Here is a 17,423-nt window from a genome sequence, read left to right as displayed (position 1 = left end):
TTTCCTTTATTTCAGTTTTCATAGCCTTCACGCTTTTTTCTATTTTGTGACCATACTCAACCGATTCTGTGAGCTTCCTGATTAACAGTGTTTTGAACTCTGCATTTAATAGGTTGACTATCTCTTCATCACTTAGATGTATTTTTCTGGAGCTTTGATATTTTTCATTTGGGCCAATTTTTCTTTTGTCTCAGTGCACCTGTTACGTAGTAAGGGGTGGAGCCTTAGATATTCACCAGGGCAGGGCAACCTGTTATGCTGCGTTTTAATGCTACTGTATGTGGGGGAGGTCCAAGAGGGAACAAGGCCACCTGCTCCATTCTTAGCCAGCTTTCAGTCACTTCCTCTACTACCCACAAGCAAATTGGGCCCTTCTGGTGCTGACTCCTAGACTGGTCAGTTTGTGTACATTCTAGGACCTTATTGGTCTCTCCAAGGAACTCTCCTGTGAGGCTGGGAGTTTCTTCTGCCACCTCAACCCCCACAGGTTTTTATAGCCAGAGGTTTTGAGGCCTTAGTTTCCCCACACTGGAACCCTGGGTTGCACAGTTTGTCTTGTTCCCCAGTTGTTCCTCCCAGCTTATCCCCACACAAATGTGGGACCGCCTGATCCACCAGCCACTTCCTTGCCTGCCTCGGTTCTCCAGCTGCACTGCAGCCTTGCTCCGAATCCTCTCCACCCCTCCTACCAGTCTCCACCCCTCCTTCCAGTCTGGATGAATGTTTCTTCCTTTAACTACTTGGTTGTCAGACTTCCGTACAGTTCAATTTTCTGTCAGTTCTGTTTTTTGTTTTTTTTTTAAATGTTGTTGTCCTTCTTTTGGTTGTACAAGGAAGCAAAGTGTAAATACCTATGCCTCCATCTTGGCCTGAAGTCCCAGATTTAACACATGTTTTAATCCTGTCAGAATTTTCTCTGGTGAACACTTTTGTCAAGATAACAAGTAAAAGGGAGAGGAAATTTTTTTCTACAAATGCCTTTTCCATCCTTCCAATTTTTTGCTGTCTTGCATTGAACTAATACAATTTAAAAGAAAATTAGCTATCATCTTTAGGGTGTTCTACATCTTTTTATGTGTGAAAAGAACGTTAGGAATGCATGGGGCATTGTCAGTCTGTTGGATTCTCTTGGTGTTAGTTACTTATGGCTCAGTGTTACATTTCAAAGGCAAGTACACTATTTACCCAAATGTCAAACATGAATGAAATTATGAGTTCAGAAAATAAATTGATGTTATATTAAGATTTAATTTTCTGATATTCTTCTTAAAATTATGTTCTTAAATCCTGTTCAGGTAATTGCCTTCAAAACATTTTAAAAGTTTTGAATAACTCTGATATTATTGGGTGTTTTTCCTTTTGATTTTCCCTGTGAAAATACATGTGATAACCTTGGTATTAATTATATTTAAATACCTTTAAATAGAACTTTAACAAAATTAGTCTTTGTAACACTATAAGGTAGAAAGATTGATTTGAGAATTTCAAATGATTTTAAACTTGGAATAAGCAGGTTGGAAAGACTTCCATGGGAGAGGGGTTCTGTACCATGTCTATATTTCAGAGACTTTAAAATCTAAATGCATATTTCCTCCAGTATTTTGTATTTTATGGCTTTGAAATATTTACCTTCCTGTTTCTGTTTCAGTGTGAAATAATTTATTTACATTTACTCGTTTACTTTGCTTGAGAAGAAATGTAAAGTTTATTTTTATTTGGATGCCTGCTTACTGATTCATTTTTCTTTTTTTTCAGTTGTGGAAGAGGGACTTTGGGAAAATGGCCTTTCCTATGAATGTCGGACGCTGCTCTTCAAAGCGATCCACAATCTGTTAGAAAGGTAAGAGAAAAAACAGCATCGAGGTGGTTGTGAGAAACCTAACTATAATGCTAGATACTCAGAGGGTTCCTGTAGTCCTCAAAATGCTTTCATGAAGTTTTATAAAAATAAAATTGTATAAATCTTTTTTATATTGATATAATTTCAAAGGTAGAGAATTTTCAGAAATAGCACAAAGCACTTCATATATCCTTTTACACAGATTTACCAGTAATTTTTATTTGCCCAGTTTGCTTTATAATTAACTAGTATATTGCTTGTCTTAAAACCTTCTCCCTGGGGGTGTGTGTGTGCATGTGCTCACACATGTGTGTATAATACACACACAACTAATTATTCCCTGAACCATTAGTGTCATTTTCATACATTGGTAAAATACCATTATCAAATCTGTAGTTCACTTCCAGTGTTATCGGTTGTCTCAGTTACATTCTTTATGGCTTGACCTCCCTTCCCCGGGATCCAGTCCATGATCATGCATTATATTTAGTTCTCATGCTCTTTAAATCTACAAGAGTTCCTTAGCCTTTCTCTCTTTCTTGACATTGACATTTTGAATGAGTTCAGGCCATGTGTTTTATATAAAGTCCCTCAATTTGATACAGTTTCCTCATGATTAGATTTAGGTTATGCTTTTTAGTAGGAAATACCATAGAAGTGATATTGCGTCCTTCTCCGTGTATCATAGTAGGAGGGCCATGATTTCAGTGTTTCATTTTTAATGACATAAACGTTGTTGGTCACTTGTTTGAGGTGATGGTTTTGCCAGGTTTCACCAGCGTAAATTAATAAGTACTTGTTAACTATAGTACTTAATTCTGTCTTTATAATTAATACCCATTTTGTGGCCAGATCCAGAGATTGTATAATTATCCTGTTATCAAATTTTGACTCACTTGTATTAGCCTCTATTGGTGGTCTTTGTATAAATCAGTTATTATTATTATGGCTGTAGTGTTAATTTTCAAGTGCTACTATTCCTTCTACTTTTATTAGTTGCCATTTTATTAAAAGGAAGAGCTTTCCATTTTCTCCCATGTACAGATGTATTTGTCTTTATCTCCCCTAATCTTTATCTCTATATAAATTTGGAAAATGGATTTCTGTATTATTCAGTGGCTTGTAATTAATTACCATTATTTATTTTGGTGCTTGAGTTCTTTCACATTTGACCAGGGGAAGCCTCTTAATGGTGGCGCCTGTGTTTTCTGAGTTGTTCTCATCATTGTTTGAGTGCTTGTTACTTCCTGGCGCGTAACAGTATGTTCGGGCTCTGGGTTGTGCTTTAAGGGGAGAAATAGATAAGAAAGAATGGGTTAGTTCTATAGGAATATCTTTTCCTTCCTCTCTTCCTGAGTTATATATATACTTCTAGGTGGTCATAAGACAGTCTAGTATCATTGTTTCTTATTTAAGCTATTTTCTAGGATAATATCATTATACTATCACTGCTTAGGATTCTTAAGCTACAGTTGATAAGTTGTCATCATTTAAGTCACTCAAAAAGACCTTTTCCACAAAATTTACCTGTTCTTTCATTCGGAATTTTAGTTCCTACCTGTGTGATTTGGAGTAGACATAGAGGCTACCCGTTACTAAGGACAGTATATTTTAGAAGTATTGGTTTTATGAGTTGAATACTCTTAAATATTCCAAATATTTGGTAATTCTCTCTTCTGCTGCAAAAGAGAACAAAATCCAAACACAGTACATACAAAGTCCAGGAAAATCTGGAGATTCTACTGTTTTCATAATCTTCTGCCAGAATCAAGCTCTTACATCTATAAAGTAATTAATGTATCTTTAAACACAGTCCTTTTTATATAAGTTTTAAATGTATAAGGAACAAAGTACATATCTTATAAATTGTATTTGCTGTGTTACTTTTTATAATTTAATTTTAGGAAATAATACATTTGTGGTTGAATTGCATTTTTAGTTTTTTGTATTTTAAATAGTAGCATGTTTTGGGTGAGAGAAATTAGAAAGCAGAAACACTGGGAGAAGAGAAATACAGATCATTTATTCTGTGCTCATGAATACAGAGTTGGTGATAAAAACTGAAGTCCAGGTCAGAATGAATTATTTTATAAGAAAGTTAATTGTGATGTATGCAATATGCCTTGCAATAAAAGCTTGGGATAGTTCTAAAGAACTTTAGGTTAGACTTGGTTTGATTTCAGGATCTGTTACTCTGGACAGTTACCTCACCTCACTAAGTCTTAGTTAGTGCCCTTTAAATTAAGTGTAGGATACCTTGAGTTTTTGTTAGGTGGTGTATATGATGTGCATTGCATAATATTCAGCCTATTGTTAATGTTCAATAATTATTATTTTATGCCATAAATATTATTTTGCATACTTTGATTTCAGTCATTTTACAAGATTTTATTTTGAAACAAATAAAACATTGCTTATTTTAGAAAACAATGAATAATCAAGCTGTTCAGCTCTTTTCTTAAAATGAATGTGTTGTGATTTTTTTTTTTGAAAAATTGTAGTAATTCTTTTGTGCTTTAAAATAACTTTTAAGTAATTGTGTTCTATGAATGGAAATTACCCTACTTATGAGTCAGGGAAGCATTTTAAACAGTTTTTAGCATTCTGTATTCACTGTCAGTAGAAAGTGGATTGTTGAATACACACTTGCCCTTTTGTTGTTCTTACAGCTTAGACCATTTGCTGTAACTTAGTTACTGTTTACAGCCTCAGTTTATTGAAATACAGTTTACTCTCTTATTTCCAGCAATTTTCTGTTATGCCATTTTCTTTCCATTCAGATAAGATCCACGTGGTTTCCCAGTGTGCATGTTTTGATTTTCTAGCATAGAAAGCCAGAAGTGAAGTTATTGAAATAGATCACCAAGGAATTATCCCTTGAAGGGTATTTGTGCTTCCTGAACCATTTTTTTTAGTTTGCCTATTAAAAGCTTGTACCTTGTACAAGTGATTTATTTTTTCAACTTTTAATTTAAGCATACAGATTTAATTTAAAAGGAATTTCATAAAGGACCTTGAGAAGCTCTCACTCATAGCTAAGCAGGAGTCACATACATCAGTCTTTCTTCCAAAAGGTGGCATTTGTTAGTGTATACAGAATCATAAGTCACTGCATTGGTTTATTAAAAATAATTTCACCACAGAAATTCAGGTAACATTGTGCACTTCACACAGAATAAGAATTTCATGTCTTGTTGCTGTTGATTGGCACTGAGTATCAAACTGTACTGATACTGTGTAGAGTATTTTAGATTCTAGGGTAATATGACTTCAGATATTTTATCATTCACTTACTCATTTCTCCCATAACTCTTCAGCATTTGCGTATGCTGTATTGTGTATGTCTACCAGTGTTATCTGCCATAAAAAACCACACACACACACACACACACCCCACCCCACCACCACCAACCAGGGCTCCTTATTCAGGAGTGTTTTCTTCCCATAGAAGCTAACATATCTGGCTTTAATTTTATATATCTCTATAGGTGCATACATTTCTAGAAGTCCATTTTTTTCACTGCCTCCAGAGACAGATATTTTGGGTCTTGGCTCTGCCAGAGGTGTAACTGTATGATTTGGAAGAGTGACTCAAGCTTATTGAGCCCCTGTTCTTTACCTATAAAATGGTGAAGGATTGTTTTGCTCAACACAGAGTTTAGTAATGGTTAATTGCGGTGCCTGTCAGCCACTAGAAGTGTTGATGTCAGTTTTCAGAATCGGGCACAACACTGAAAGTCAGTCTATTTAGGTGATTCTGGAATCCCATTCTATAATATCCTTTTATGTGGGCATGTATTCTTTCCTGGAATACTCTGGTTGTATGAGCACAGCTTCCCAAAGGAGGTCTTTTCATCTGTGGAAAACATTTGTTGTTAGAAAGTCTCTCTTATGCTGAGCAGAAATTTGTCACCCTGTAACTTAATTTCTTATCTTAATTCTTTTCTTGGGGGTCATGTGTAATTCATCTAATTCTACTTTCATGTGGTTCTCATCCTACAATGCTGAACCCCCAACCTTTCCTTTAGCCTTCCAGATATTTCTCTAGTCAGTCCCATTCTCTTCATTTTGGTCGTCACTGGCCTACTTTTAGGATATAATGTGTTTCACGAGGCTTTGCAGTGGCCTCTTTTACCAATCAGGTTAGGCTCAGTTATGCTTCAGAAACAAAAGACCTGAAAGATCTTACTGTCTTCCAACAGTTGAGATTTATCATGCTCATGCTGCTTGTCCATTGTGAGTCCTTGACCGCAGCACTGTCTTTCCTGCGGGCAGGAATCGTGCTGACAGGGCAGCCCTGTCAGAGACTTGCTGAGCTCTTTGCAGTGAGAGCAATGGTGTAATTGCCCTTTGAAGCCTCTGTTCAAAAGTGGCGGATGTCATTTCTGCTCACATGCTACAGGGCAAGATATTTACCACCAAAGTCAAAAGGATGAGAAAGTAATATCCGTTAGTGGGAGGTTAGAGGGAGGGATAGCATGTATTTGGGAAAAGGGTGCAGTCTACCATTCTGTCAATTAAGGTCTTCTCCCTTCTAATAATCTACTTGTCAAACCAGGTGTTGGTTGTGTTACTTTAACACAGATACATTTCTAAAGCACAATTATGAATGTATTTATACATGTTTTTAAAAACTGAGCCATGTTGGCTACTTGTGGTATTTTTTTCATTTGTGAATTCTTAGAATTTCAATATTTGAACATTTAGGCCTTTCAACTATTATAATTTTATATCATGCAGTCATACTTTTTTTTTCTTCCTGAGAAAGTAATTGAGCTTCCTCTTAGTGATTGATTATCTCTTTCTGGCAAATTGCCCAGAATGATGACATATTATTAATTTGGTTTTTATTTACATAGAATCTCTGCTAATTTGACTTGATTCTTCCCTTTTTTCCTTTTCCCTCCTTCCCTCTCCACTTGTACTAGTTCAGATTGTTTTTCATCAGGCTTTGCAACTTAGTGGGATTTTGTTATATATTTATAATGAACTTATCAAAGGTTACTCTAGTATTTTAAGTTTAGGTTGTCTTACACTGCTCACTAATGGAAAAATGCTTTGGCTGGGACTAGATAAGGGAAAACAGAAATCTGCAGTCTTTTCTTTAGGAGTTTAATTTGTATAGTTTTTATAATATACCATATCCTTCTCACCTAACTAGCTAATTGAAGTAAAATAGTGGGTTAAATAGTTAAAAAACTAAAAACCCAGGAAATGTATGTAGTTCTTTTCACCCAGAGTTTTTACTGTTGCCTTAGTGATTTGTACCATCTATGAACATCTTGCTTTTGTACCTTTGTAGAAATACTTTAAATGTTGTAATGCTGTCAAATTGGCTTTTTTTGTGTGGTAGTAGACTTTAATTTTAGTTTCCTAAGTTTTTAGAATAAAACATAAGCTGGTTTTGGAAAAGTATTTCTTCTTTATAACACGCACGTCATTGCTTTGCACACAATAGCAGATCCCATGGGTCTTTTGAAGCCGTTACACTCTGTCCTGCCCATGCTTACTCAGGGAGACTTCAGTGTGTGGGTTTCTGACATTTGTAAAACGGAATGGCTAATGGATTGTCAGTATACTCATTCCCCGGTAGTTTGTAACACAGCTGCAAAAGTGCCTTTGGCCCAGAGCCTCTTGGTTTGCCAAGAGTTGCTGTTTAGACTGAAGATACCCATTTGTAAAAATAAAATAAAATGAAAATTGGAATTATAGTAATGACATCTTTGTAAAGTACTAGCTTTTAATGCCCTGTGGTATTGTGGTCCAGTAGAGGTGATCATCAGGGGGCGAATGAGTGATGTCCCTAGGTGTGGTGAGTCAAGGATTTCAAAATAATAATTATACAGGGGTGGGCAAAAGCAGGCTTATAGTTGTGATACAAATAAATAATACAATAATTAATAAAATAATAATATAAGAATAAAGTATGTGGTTTGCATACTCACAATGGTAAACTCATTTTTTGCCCACCCTGTATTCAGTAGATCACAGTGGTCGGTACAGCCTTAGGTGAAGAAGTGGTGATATATCGTTGCAGCGTCGAGAGTCCTTGAGGATAATGTGGTGACAGGAGCAGGATATGAGTAATCAGTAAAATCCCATTTCATTGAATTGTGACAGTGTGCACTTCTCTAAAGAACAGTAGGAAAATGAGTCTTTAGACCTAAGGGGCATATGCTTTAAAGGAACAGACACTAGACATTGAAGACACAGCTAGTGAAAGCACATGTCCAATTGTAAATGAATAGAGAGAAGCATGTTCACCGTAAGACTAATCATTTTATCTATTTAATATTTTTAGGACAGGAAAAGATGAAGACTTTGAATTTTTTAAAGAGTAAAAATTTTTGTCTGGTTCTTTGGAACCACTGCATAAGAATGGATGTTTCAGGTAAGGCTAGGCCTACAAAAGAGCCTAACCTTACCGAAATTTGGGAGAGGACTGGAATAAATAGAGTTTGCTTGGCTAGAGGAGACAGCATCTACTAGGCACAGCAGGAACCCAGTGGAATGCAGATAGAAGGAACTGGTTGAAAAGGTTTCTTCAGCCCCTAAATGATAATGGGTTTCCGTTATCTGCTTGGGAATTGGGAGCACTGCAGTTTCTAGAAAGCAGACTTCTTTGCATATGTGTTTGGCATATATTAGGGTAGGAAGGAAAAGGCTTTTGATGGTGGTGAGGTTATTCTGTTCTGAAGTTATATAAAATTTAGTCTACCTGAGCAGCTCTGTAACTACATGATAACACTGAAGTGCAGTTCGGTTGAGGGTGTGGTAGAGGAACAGTATCCTTGGACTTGAATCTATGAAAACTGACAAATATGCATAATTTCATAATTTTAGGGGGACAAAATAATTTCATAATTTTAGGGAGCCAGAGATAGGGCCGGCTTCCTTCTAAATCTACTGTCCCATCTGGTAAATGGCTTGCTGAGGCTGCTGCTGTGACACCTGTCATCTTATATGAGGTCTGCCTGTGGCTTCAGGATTAGGGATTGGGGCTTGCCATCTTTGGAGTCAAGTTACTCTCCAAGTTAATTATTTAGAGCCATGTGGCATAACGTTCACATGCACACACATGTACACACATGCACAACCTGATTTCATTTTTATTTTCTAGCAGCTCTTTCTTTTCTTCTTGAGACAATGATTTTTTGAGCAATAGTAGGGATCTGGGAATTATTTCTAAAGAGAAATGCTTTCCTAGTACCATTGCTTGAAGAAATTTTAAAAGAAATAATTTGAGAGAGAGAGAAAGCAAGGTAGAGAGAGAGACAGACATTGATTTGTTGTTCCAGTTGTTTATGCATCATTGGTTGATTCTTGTATGTGCCGTGACTAGGGATTGAACCCGCAACCTTGGCATATCAGGACAGTGCTCCAATCAGCTGAGCCATCTGGCCAGGGGACTTGAACACGTTTATAAATCTGGAGTTACATAGCGATCTTGCAAGATAATATTGCACTTCTTTATAAAATTATGTTTTATCTTAATGGTAAGGTAAGTTCAAAAATCTCAATAATAATGACTGGCATTACTAAATGGACAGCCAGGGTTAACTGATATATATTCTTAGCATTATGTCTGATGTTAATTTACAGCAGTTTTTTGGCAGATGTAATATGTCTGCTAGGTTTATTTATTTCAGTTAAATATAAATTGTTTTCACTTAAAAAATAATAAAATACATATTGACAAGATATACAAAAGGGAAATCATACTTTTGATATTCTTTAAATTCGTCATCTTAGATTTATCTCTTTTAAAAAACTTTACTGTATTCTGTCCTTCAAGTATAATTAAAGCATATGGGTAACAGTGCTACTCTTTCAAAACATTTTTTAGCATCGTTCTGATTTCCTATATATTGAATATCTTGGCTATAAAGAAGTGAAATGCATAAGTTTTTTCCTCTTTAAATAATTGAGTGTCCATCCCACTAGTGAGAACACATAAACAAAAGAAAATTAAAGTAATAGTATGAGGCTCTTTATGGTTTGTGGTTACAAACAAGAAGAATAACGTTATATTGTGAGTAGGAAAATAACCTTGGTATATAGCATTTATTTCTCAGATAATTATTGAGCCATCAAAGAACATAAAGGATATTATATAACAGACACTTAAATATTTGTTAACATTGTCAGTGAATAAGATAGATACTCTGTCTTTCCCCAAATTGCTTATAGTTTCTTAGTAGAAAAGAGCCACAGAAATGAATTATTATTGTACAATTCAGTTGTGAAAGTGCTGATTTACAGATTAATTAGAGTACTGAGCAGGCTGATCTGAGACAGGAGAGATGAACAGATTTAAATAGATAAGAAAGGGGTAGAATGGGACAAGAGAAGGATTCCAGGCCAAAAAGCAGGGTTAGTAGTGATTAATGGCAGTATTTAGTATGGAAGTTCTTAATCTAGGATCTGCTTCAGAGTTTGTCAGTTATGTGGAATTGTATGTGATATTTTGTTCTTCTACAAATTTTTCAGGAGAAAGAATCTGTAATAACTTTCATTAGATTTTTTAAAAATCATAGAATCATGATCCCCAAATGGATTGAGAACTAAGGGCTTACTACCTCAGTATAGTCGGCTCTTGAACCGTGTGATCCCAAGCATCCATCAGGTAGAAGGACTGCCTTCCTTAGCAAAGACAACATCCACTTCTCTCTCATATCTTCCCATAACAGTCAGAAGGGGGTCTGGTGAAGATAGAGATGGGGTTTGTGAATTTTCTTTTTTGGACCAGCCAGATTTGAGACATAAGTATAATTGAAGGGCATAGAAATTGATGGTGATGGTTGCTGAGTTCTTTTTACCTGTTTCTTAAGTAAAAGGAGACTTTTGGTCATACTTGCTCATCTCTGTATCTACCTGAGTAATTGATTGTCTGTTGGTTGAGTGAGGGGTCAGGAGAGAGAAAAGGAGCATAGCAGTTAGCACTTTCAGTATTTGGCCCCAAACTTATGTAAGGTACTTGGTGATTTGGCTGACTTTCTGTGGTATCACTGCTGACAGCATGGCTATGACTGCTTCCCTGTGCAGAGATGTCAGTTACAAATCCAGTACCTAGAAAACTGAGTAAAAACATTGCTTGATCCAACACAGTTGTGTTCTCATGTTTTCCTTTCCGTGTGTAGGAAATCACTGATCACATAAAAACTGATTAGCAGTTGAAAATCACATAAGTAACTTACAATTTTCATTTGGAAGCAGATGGCTTCAGATTGAAGGATCAGTAGTTCCCATGACTGTTTTGTGTATTACTGGTAACCTTTTGTTGGCATCGCTTGACAAAGAAATAGCCTGGCAACTCCAGGAGATACATTAGTGCAGAAGGTTAGAATCTCAGCATTATCATGAGTTTTTTTTGCCTTTTACCTTTGTCCTCGAGTGGTTTTGGCTCCATGCTACTCTTCCATCCCCCACACTCCCTATTTGTTAGTTCTGGAATGAAGTCAGCAAATAAATTTGTGGCTATTACTTCATAGAAGGGCAAGGGTTTTAAAACAGACTTTACACCTTGTCTTCTTTAGTCAGAGATATTTTACTTTTTCTTTATATTGTCTGAAGTCTTGGATTTTTTTCTATCCATAAACCATAAATAAATGTTGTTTTCTCTGCTATTGAATAATTTTTTTAATACTGGCCTTCCAGATATATATGAGAGGATGAACTTCATTTAAAGTGGTATTTGTTAAGTGGGGATGCATGTCAGAAGAAGACAAGTTTAGTGTTTGATGTGATTCTGTACCTGTTACATGCCCTATTGCCTTCATTCTAAGCATCATTGATTTTAAGCTATACCCTCAATTTATAACAGCTTTTGGAGAATAAAGAATCATTAAATAGACTCATCAATTATAAGATGCATCTGGGTTTCAAAAATGAAAGCATTGAGAATATGTGAGCATGAGCGTCAGTGTATGGTAGTAGTTCGGTGTCCTGGCTCTGTGATCAGATATACCTGGGGCTAATCCTGACAGCGCTGTGCGACCTTGTCTAGGTGACATTCTCACTGTGCCTCAGCTTCTTGATGTATGGAAATTGACATTATACCATTTACATCATATAGTTAGAAGACAAATGGTGGTGGTAGTAGTGATTGTAGTAATAGTTATTGGTAGTATTATTGGAGGAAGGAACCTGATATCAAACAGTGGAGTTTTTCATTGGTAATATCTATATATGTAGTCTAGTTTAAAAAATACAATTAAGTTTCAGGGAATAAACTGTGGAGATACTTTTTTAGTGTTGCTTCTTGAGTACTTTTAAGTTTATTTGATATTCCATATTTCCTTTCCTAACTTTAACGGAGTCACATATCCTTTAACCCTAGAAAGCAAGTTAATTTATAATCTTAGGAAAACAGATTGGGTTACTTTGAAAGTGACTTTCAACCAGTAAGTTTTTTTATGCAGCAGTGCTCCAGATTGTCTCTGCCCATTGGGAGTTACATTGTGGCCAGCAGAAACTATTGCCACTTACTAATCTATCTAACCTTTAATGAGCTGGGTGAAGGTTTGAATTGTTTTCATCATCCTGGATGGTGTGGAAATTACAGAGGCACAGCCACATGCAGAATTCCCTGTATTGAGTGAAGAACTGCTGTACAACTCTTTCACTGATAGGTAGAACCTTGTATAGAAGGATCACATTAAGCTTTCTGGCAAAATCTCTTTCACTGAATAATGTTAGAAATCACTGCATTTCATCAATTTCAAATGTACAGATTCTCCCACAATTTGATATTTTTAAAACCAGGAGTACTCCTTACAAATGATGGTATCTCACAGTTGGTGAGATGGCAGTTACGGTACAGTTGTCATTCACCTGCATATGAGTGAACTTGGTCAAGGCTGTCTATATTGTTGTCACTTCAGTTACATGTGTGCATTGTTGGTTGAGTTCAATTGCTATTTAATGTGTCTTTAGAAAGATTATACCCCATGATTTGACATTGAAACACAGTGTACAAAAAATATCATAGACACAACCTGGCTGGTGTAGCTCAGTGGATTGAGCTCAGGTCTGCGAACCAGAGGATCGGGGTTCAATTCCCAGTCAGGGCACATGCCTGGGCTGCAAGCCAGTTCCCTGCAGGCCAGTTCCCAGCAGGGGACGCACAAAAGGCAACCATACATTGATGTTTCTCTCCCCCTCTCCTTCCCCTCTAAAGATAAATAAATAAATAAATATTTTTAAAAAAATGTCATAGACACAGAAGCAGGGCACCACTTAGTTATGAGGATAGCAAATATCTGTTATTGAAGAAAAGACTGTAGTTCTTTGCTTTCTTGCAAAGCCATACCCAAGTGATTTATTATGCCTGCAGAAGGGAAATACCTAAGTCAAATAGGCTCTGCTGTGTTGTTTTTTTTTAAACTGAGGTCCTTGCTAAGGGTTGCCTGTCACATGCCAAGCAAGAAAGAGCCAGCATTAAAACTTGTAAAATGGGCATCAGTGACTTGGAAGAATTATCTCTGAGGTGCTCTGAAGACATATGACTTAGACTCTCAGCACTCCTGATGACCCAGAATTGAAGTAATTCAGAAGTGTGATTCAGGAATACATCAACCAATTAATTTTGCTTCATAATATATAATAAAAAATTATATCCAAAGTCAGAAAGTTCTTTCAGTAAGTATAACATAAAAATTTAAGTGATAGGGAAGCAATTTGGTAGTTCGATTGGTGATGTTTTTATTTCCAAGTGTGCGTTATCTGTGATTATTGATGCAGTGACTTCAATTTATGACTATATAAAAGTAATTTTTTATGTAATTATCATAGGTGCCTAATGGATAAGAACTTCGTTAGGATTGGAAAATGGTTTGTCCGTCCATATGAAAAGGATGAAAAGCCAGTCAACAAAAGGTGAGTGTTTACAATGCTTTTGGGCTTTTTTGGTTTCTTTTGCTTGACCACAACTATCTTTGGGGAAGAGTTTGGTGAGGGAAACAGCATATTTATTTATTTTGTAATAATATTAGTAGTTTAGGTGTACTAAAATGGATTCCTGAATCACGTTTTATTAAATACTGTATTATACAATTTTGTGGAATATTAAAATTGAACTGGAAAGATAATTATCAATATTGCCTATGTGTAAACTACTTATTACTATACTACTTAGAATTGAAATACTCTATTTTGTTAATTTTTTAATATTTTTATTAAAGATTATATGGCATAACCTTAAAAACAGTCAAGTGAATTCAGATGGTGACAATATTTATGGAATTGGTTGGTGTCCCTTAAAAGTCAGTCAATACATCCTTGATAATTGTCAAACTAGGACTGTGAGTTACTCCCAAATAGTGCTAAACTTTTAATCATCAAAGGCAGTCCTTGATACTAAACAAACATGGAGGTTTAGATTCATCAAACCAGAATCAAAAAACAAAGCCCTCAGAATCAAGTATTTAACCTCACCGCTGAACACAACATAGACTTAATTGGAATCATGAGTTGATGGTGATTATTTCATTTCCCAAGAACAGCATACACAATCTTTATCCTATTTTACTACCTACCCATGATCTTGCCCTAAGCGAGGGGTCTCAGCTCCTGGTTGCAGGTAAAAGCTCTTGCAGCCTTTTATGGTATCTCTAAGGTTAGAGCTTTTGGGTATTTACCAGAATTTTGGCTGTCAGTTCTTGCCTCTTTGGGAACCTTTACTTTCTTAATTTCCTTGTTCCTATTGGAGATTCAGTTTTCAGCCTCCCCTGCAACATTTATGTCTTAAAGCTTTGATGAAGTGGTTAAAGGATCCCCTCAGTAACCAAACCTAATTTGTGAAAATGTGGGGTTTTTTTTTTCAAATTAGATAAAATAGAGATTGGCTACCCTCTCCCCCACCTAAATCACTGTGAACTTCCTTGAAATATTTTTCCTTCATTAGTACATTTTAAATCCTTTAGGATTTATTCAAGAAGTGTATTCAGACAGAACATACTGTGTCCTATTATGTATTATGTACAGTATTATCAAAGTTTATTTGGAAAGGATAAATGCTTTTAGAAGCATCTATAGGTAGATGCTCTTTAGAAGCATACTTGGCAGTATGTATGGGTGTGTAAAAGTCTGTTTCTGTTTACAGATGCTTTGGTTGATGGAGAGGAATTTTTTCTTTTATTTATATTGATTTGGTCTGACTAATACAGGTGTTCCAAGGACATAATTAGTGTTTTTCTTTAATTTTCTGAATGGTTAAAATTCATTTTAATGTTGGTGAGTGAATGGTTACATATGGGATTGCTTTACCACAGTGATCTTTGTACCATTATTAGTCCGCCTCTCCATGCTTAAAGTGCGTTCCCACCACTGCTCACTGGTGAGTTAACTGAGCCTCTCACAAATATGTGGGTCAATACAGGTGTTTGGTCAAAAGGTATAGGTGTTTGTGTGATGATGTGATAGGAAGTTGCAGGATGAAGAGGAAGTGTAGAAATAAAATGATTGAGAGAGTAGCACTTAGTATTTTAGTGGTGAAAAATGGTGTTTAAACGTCAGATATAGTTGCCAGTCTTTTATACAGAGTAAGTGTAATGATTTTTCATGTTTATTTGCTGAGTATTTCATAGAGCTTCTTGGTGATGTTAAAAGAGGATCTTGATGCGTAAGTCATTTTGGACGGACAGAGTGACACTGTGGAGGAGGGCATTTAGAATCATAAGATTTGGGATCACATTCTGTACCTTTCTTTACAAATTATTTGCCTTTAGACGGAGTGTTTAGTTTTTCCTGAGCTGAACTTTTGATTTTTGCTGTTACTGAGTAGCAATTACAGTGTTAGAGGATTATTGTGAGAATCAAATGACATGATTTATGTGGCTACCTTATAACTTGGGAAAAACAAAAATTAATTTTCTTTAAGCTTAATTTTTTTTGTATATATCAGTGTAGTGATCAATGAAGAGGAAAATTTGCTGCCCAGTGCTAAACAATTGTATGCACAAATGATTATTTTAAGGAACGCTCTTATTTGATACCATTACATATGAATAAAAGGATTATATTTTAAATAATAGTATTCTAAAGTATAGTAATACTAGCATATATTTTGTTCAATATGTTAAAAATATGATTGAAACATGGCATATTTTATGTAACTAAAATAATTCTGACAGTGGAAACATGACTGTATTGATGAATAGGTTTCACCTGTTGGATTAACAGCATAAAATTCTTGAGTTAGAATTTCCCTATGTATTAATAGCAAAACTAAGTCATTTGCTGGTGGACTTTATTTAATAGAGTTCTCAATGTTTGATATGAAATGATGCTCAAGATAATTTTAGAAAAAGTATCATTTATATGAGCATATGTAATATATTTGACCAGGCAGGTCCAAGAAGAAAAAATAAATTTATTCATACCATTTTGTTCTCTGTAGTGACATAGCTTTTGTTACTCATATCCTTTGGAATGTAATAAATAGGAAAGAAAAATTTGGCTTTCTCCTAAAGAGTTATGACAACTAACATCAGACATTAAAAAACTCGGATTTCTAAAGTATGTTGAATTTGAAAAAGCCTTTGCTTCCAGTATATACTTAAAAACAAACCAGTGAAAAATACATTTTAATATATATTCCAATCACAGAGTTTCTTTCCTTTAGAGAGGTACTCACTTCCAATATTTATTTATTTATTTATTTATTTACTTATTTACTTATTTACTTATTTATTTATAGATGGAGGAGAAGGGAGGAAGAGAAAGAGTAATGTGTGGTTTCCTCTCATGTGCCCCCTACTGCGGACCTGGCCTGCTACCCAGGCATGTGCTCTAAATAGAAATTGAACCAGCGACCCTTTGGTTTGCACCTTCATTTCTAATATAGTCTAGTTCCAGCCACATTTGATTATGGCAGAATTTTCAGTGTATACACTTTGGCCTCTGAATGCCATTTTTAACAGAATAATTGATTGCCCCTATAACAGTTTACACCTTTGTTTTTTTTTCTAGGTATCAGGTATACAGTAGTTGGGTTAATACAAATATTGGTTAACACAAATAACCAACTTGCTAGTGTAGTTTTTTAATTAACTATTGGTAGCTGTCTTTTCTTAATGGGCAAACCTACCCTGCTCTTGGATGATAATACCAACAGCCTAATATGCTTTCAAATATTTTAATTACTTTTTATGTCACACACACGTGTGTGCGCACACCCACCCACAATTGGAAGTATATTATTTTGACTGTCTTTGTGTTACTTCATGTGGATATTTTCTTTACTCTTAAGTCTGGGATTCTTTTTTATGTTCGTATCCTACCTAATGTACATATTTAAGAAATGTTCTGCCTTTTGCTTTTAAGAGCAAATAAATTATTTTTTTATAAGAAGATGAAATATGTTGATGTAGGAGAATATTTTTTTAGCACTTTAAAACTTCTCTTTTCTTTCTTCACCCTTCCCTTTCTTTTCATTGCTCACTTTTCTTCCCGTTCTCCTCTTTCCTGTGCTCTCCTTATGGTAGTCCAGGCATCACTTACCTTCCAGAAGTGCAAAGATGAGAAGGCAGGGAGAGGGATCTCTTACCAGAGGGTAAGCAGACAAGTACACAGATATTTACAG

General features: G+C 35.5%; 1 protein-coding gene and 1 long non-coding RNA gene across 4 annotated transcripts in view; one reads left to right on the top strand and one right to left on the bottom strand.

Annotated features, from left to right (window-relative positions):
- Positions 1–17,423, top strand: part of MED13L (mediator complex subunit 13L) — a 262,154-nt gene that overhangs the window by 134,201 nt on the left and 110,530 nt on the right. For all 3 annotated transcript variants that reach the window (XR_005084095.2, XM_053669761.1, XM_037156292.2), the window contains exons 3-4: positions 1,756–1,840; positions 13,634–13,717. Coding sequence is in view for 2 of the 3 variants with exons in the window: in XM_053669761.1 (XP_053525736.1) it covers positions 1,756–1,840; positions 13,634–13,717 (169 nt within the window). In the remaining variant the exon portion in view is untranslated. The remainder of the gene's footprint in view (positions 1–1,755; positions 1,841–13,633; positions 13,718–17,423) is intronic.
- LOC119057487 (uncharacterized) lies at positions 2,805–11,178 on the bottom strand. Its single transcript, XR_005084096.2, has 3 exons — positions 11,038–11,178; positions 10,420–10,542; positions 2,805–3,123 (listed from the first exon to the last, which is right to left on the bottom strand). It is a non-coding gene; the product is annotated as an uncharacterized LOC119057487 (long non-coding RNA).

Source organism: Artibeus jamaicensis, unplaced genomic scaffold (genome assembly GCF_021234435.1).
Source record: "Artibeus jamaicensis isolate MK-2021 breed Jamaican fruit bat unplaced genomic scaffold, CSHL_Jam_final contig_525, whole genome shotgun sequence".
In the NCBI taxonomy this organism is placed as follows: Eukaryota; Metazoa; Chordata; class Mammalia; order Chiroptera; family Phyllostomidae; genus Artibeus; species Artibeus jamaicensis.
Note: the sequence above shows the minus strand (reverse complement) of the source record. Positions and strands in the feature narration are given on the sequence as shown.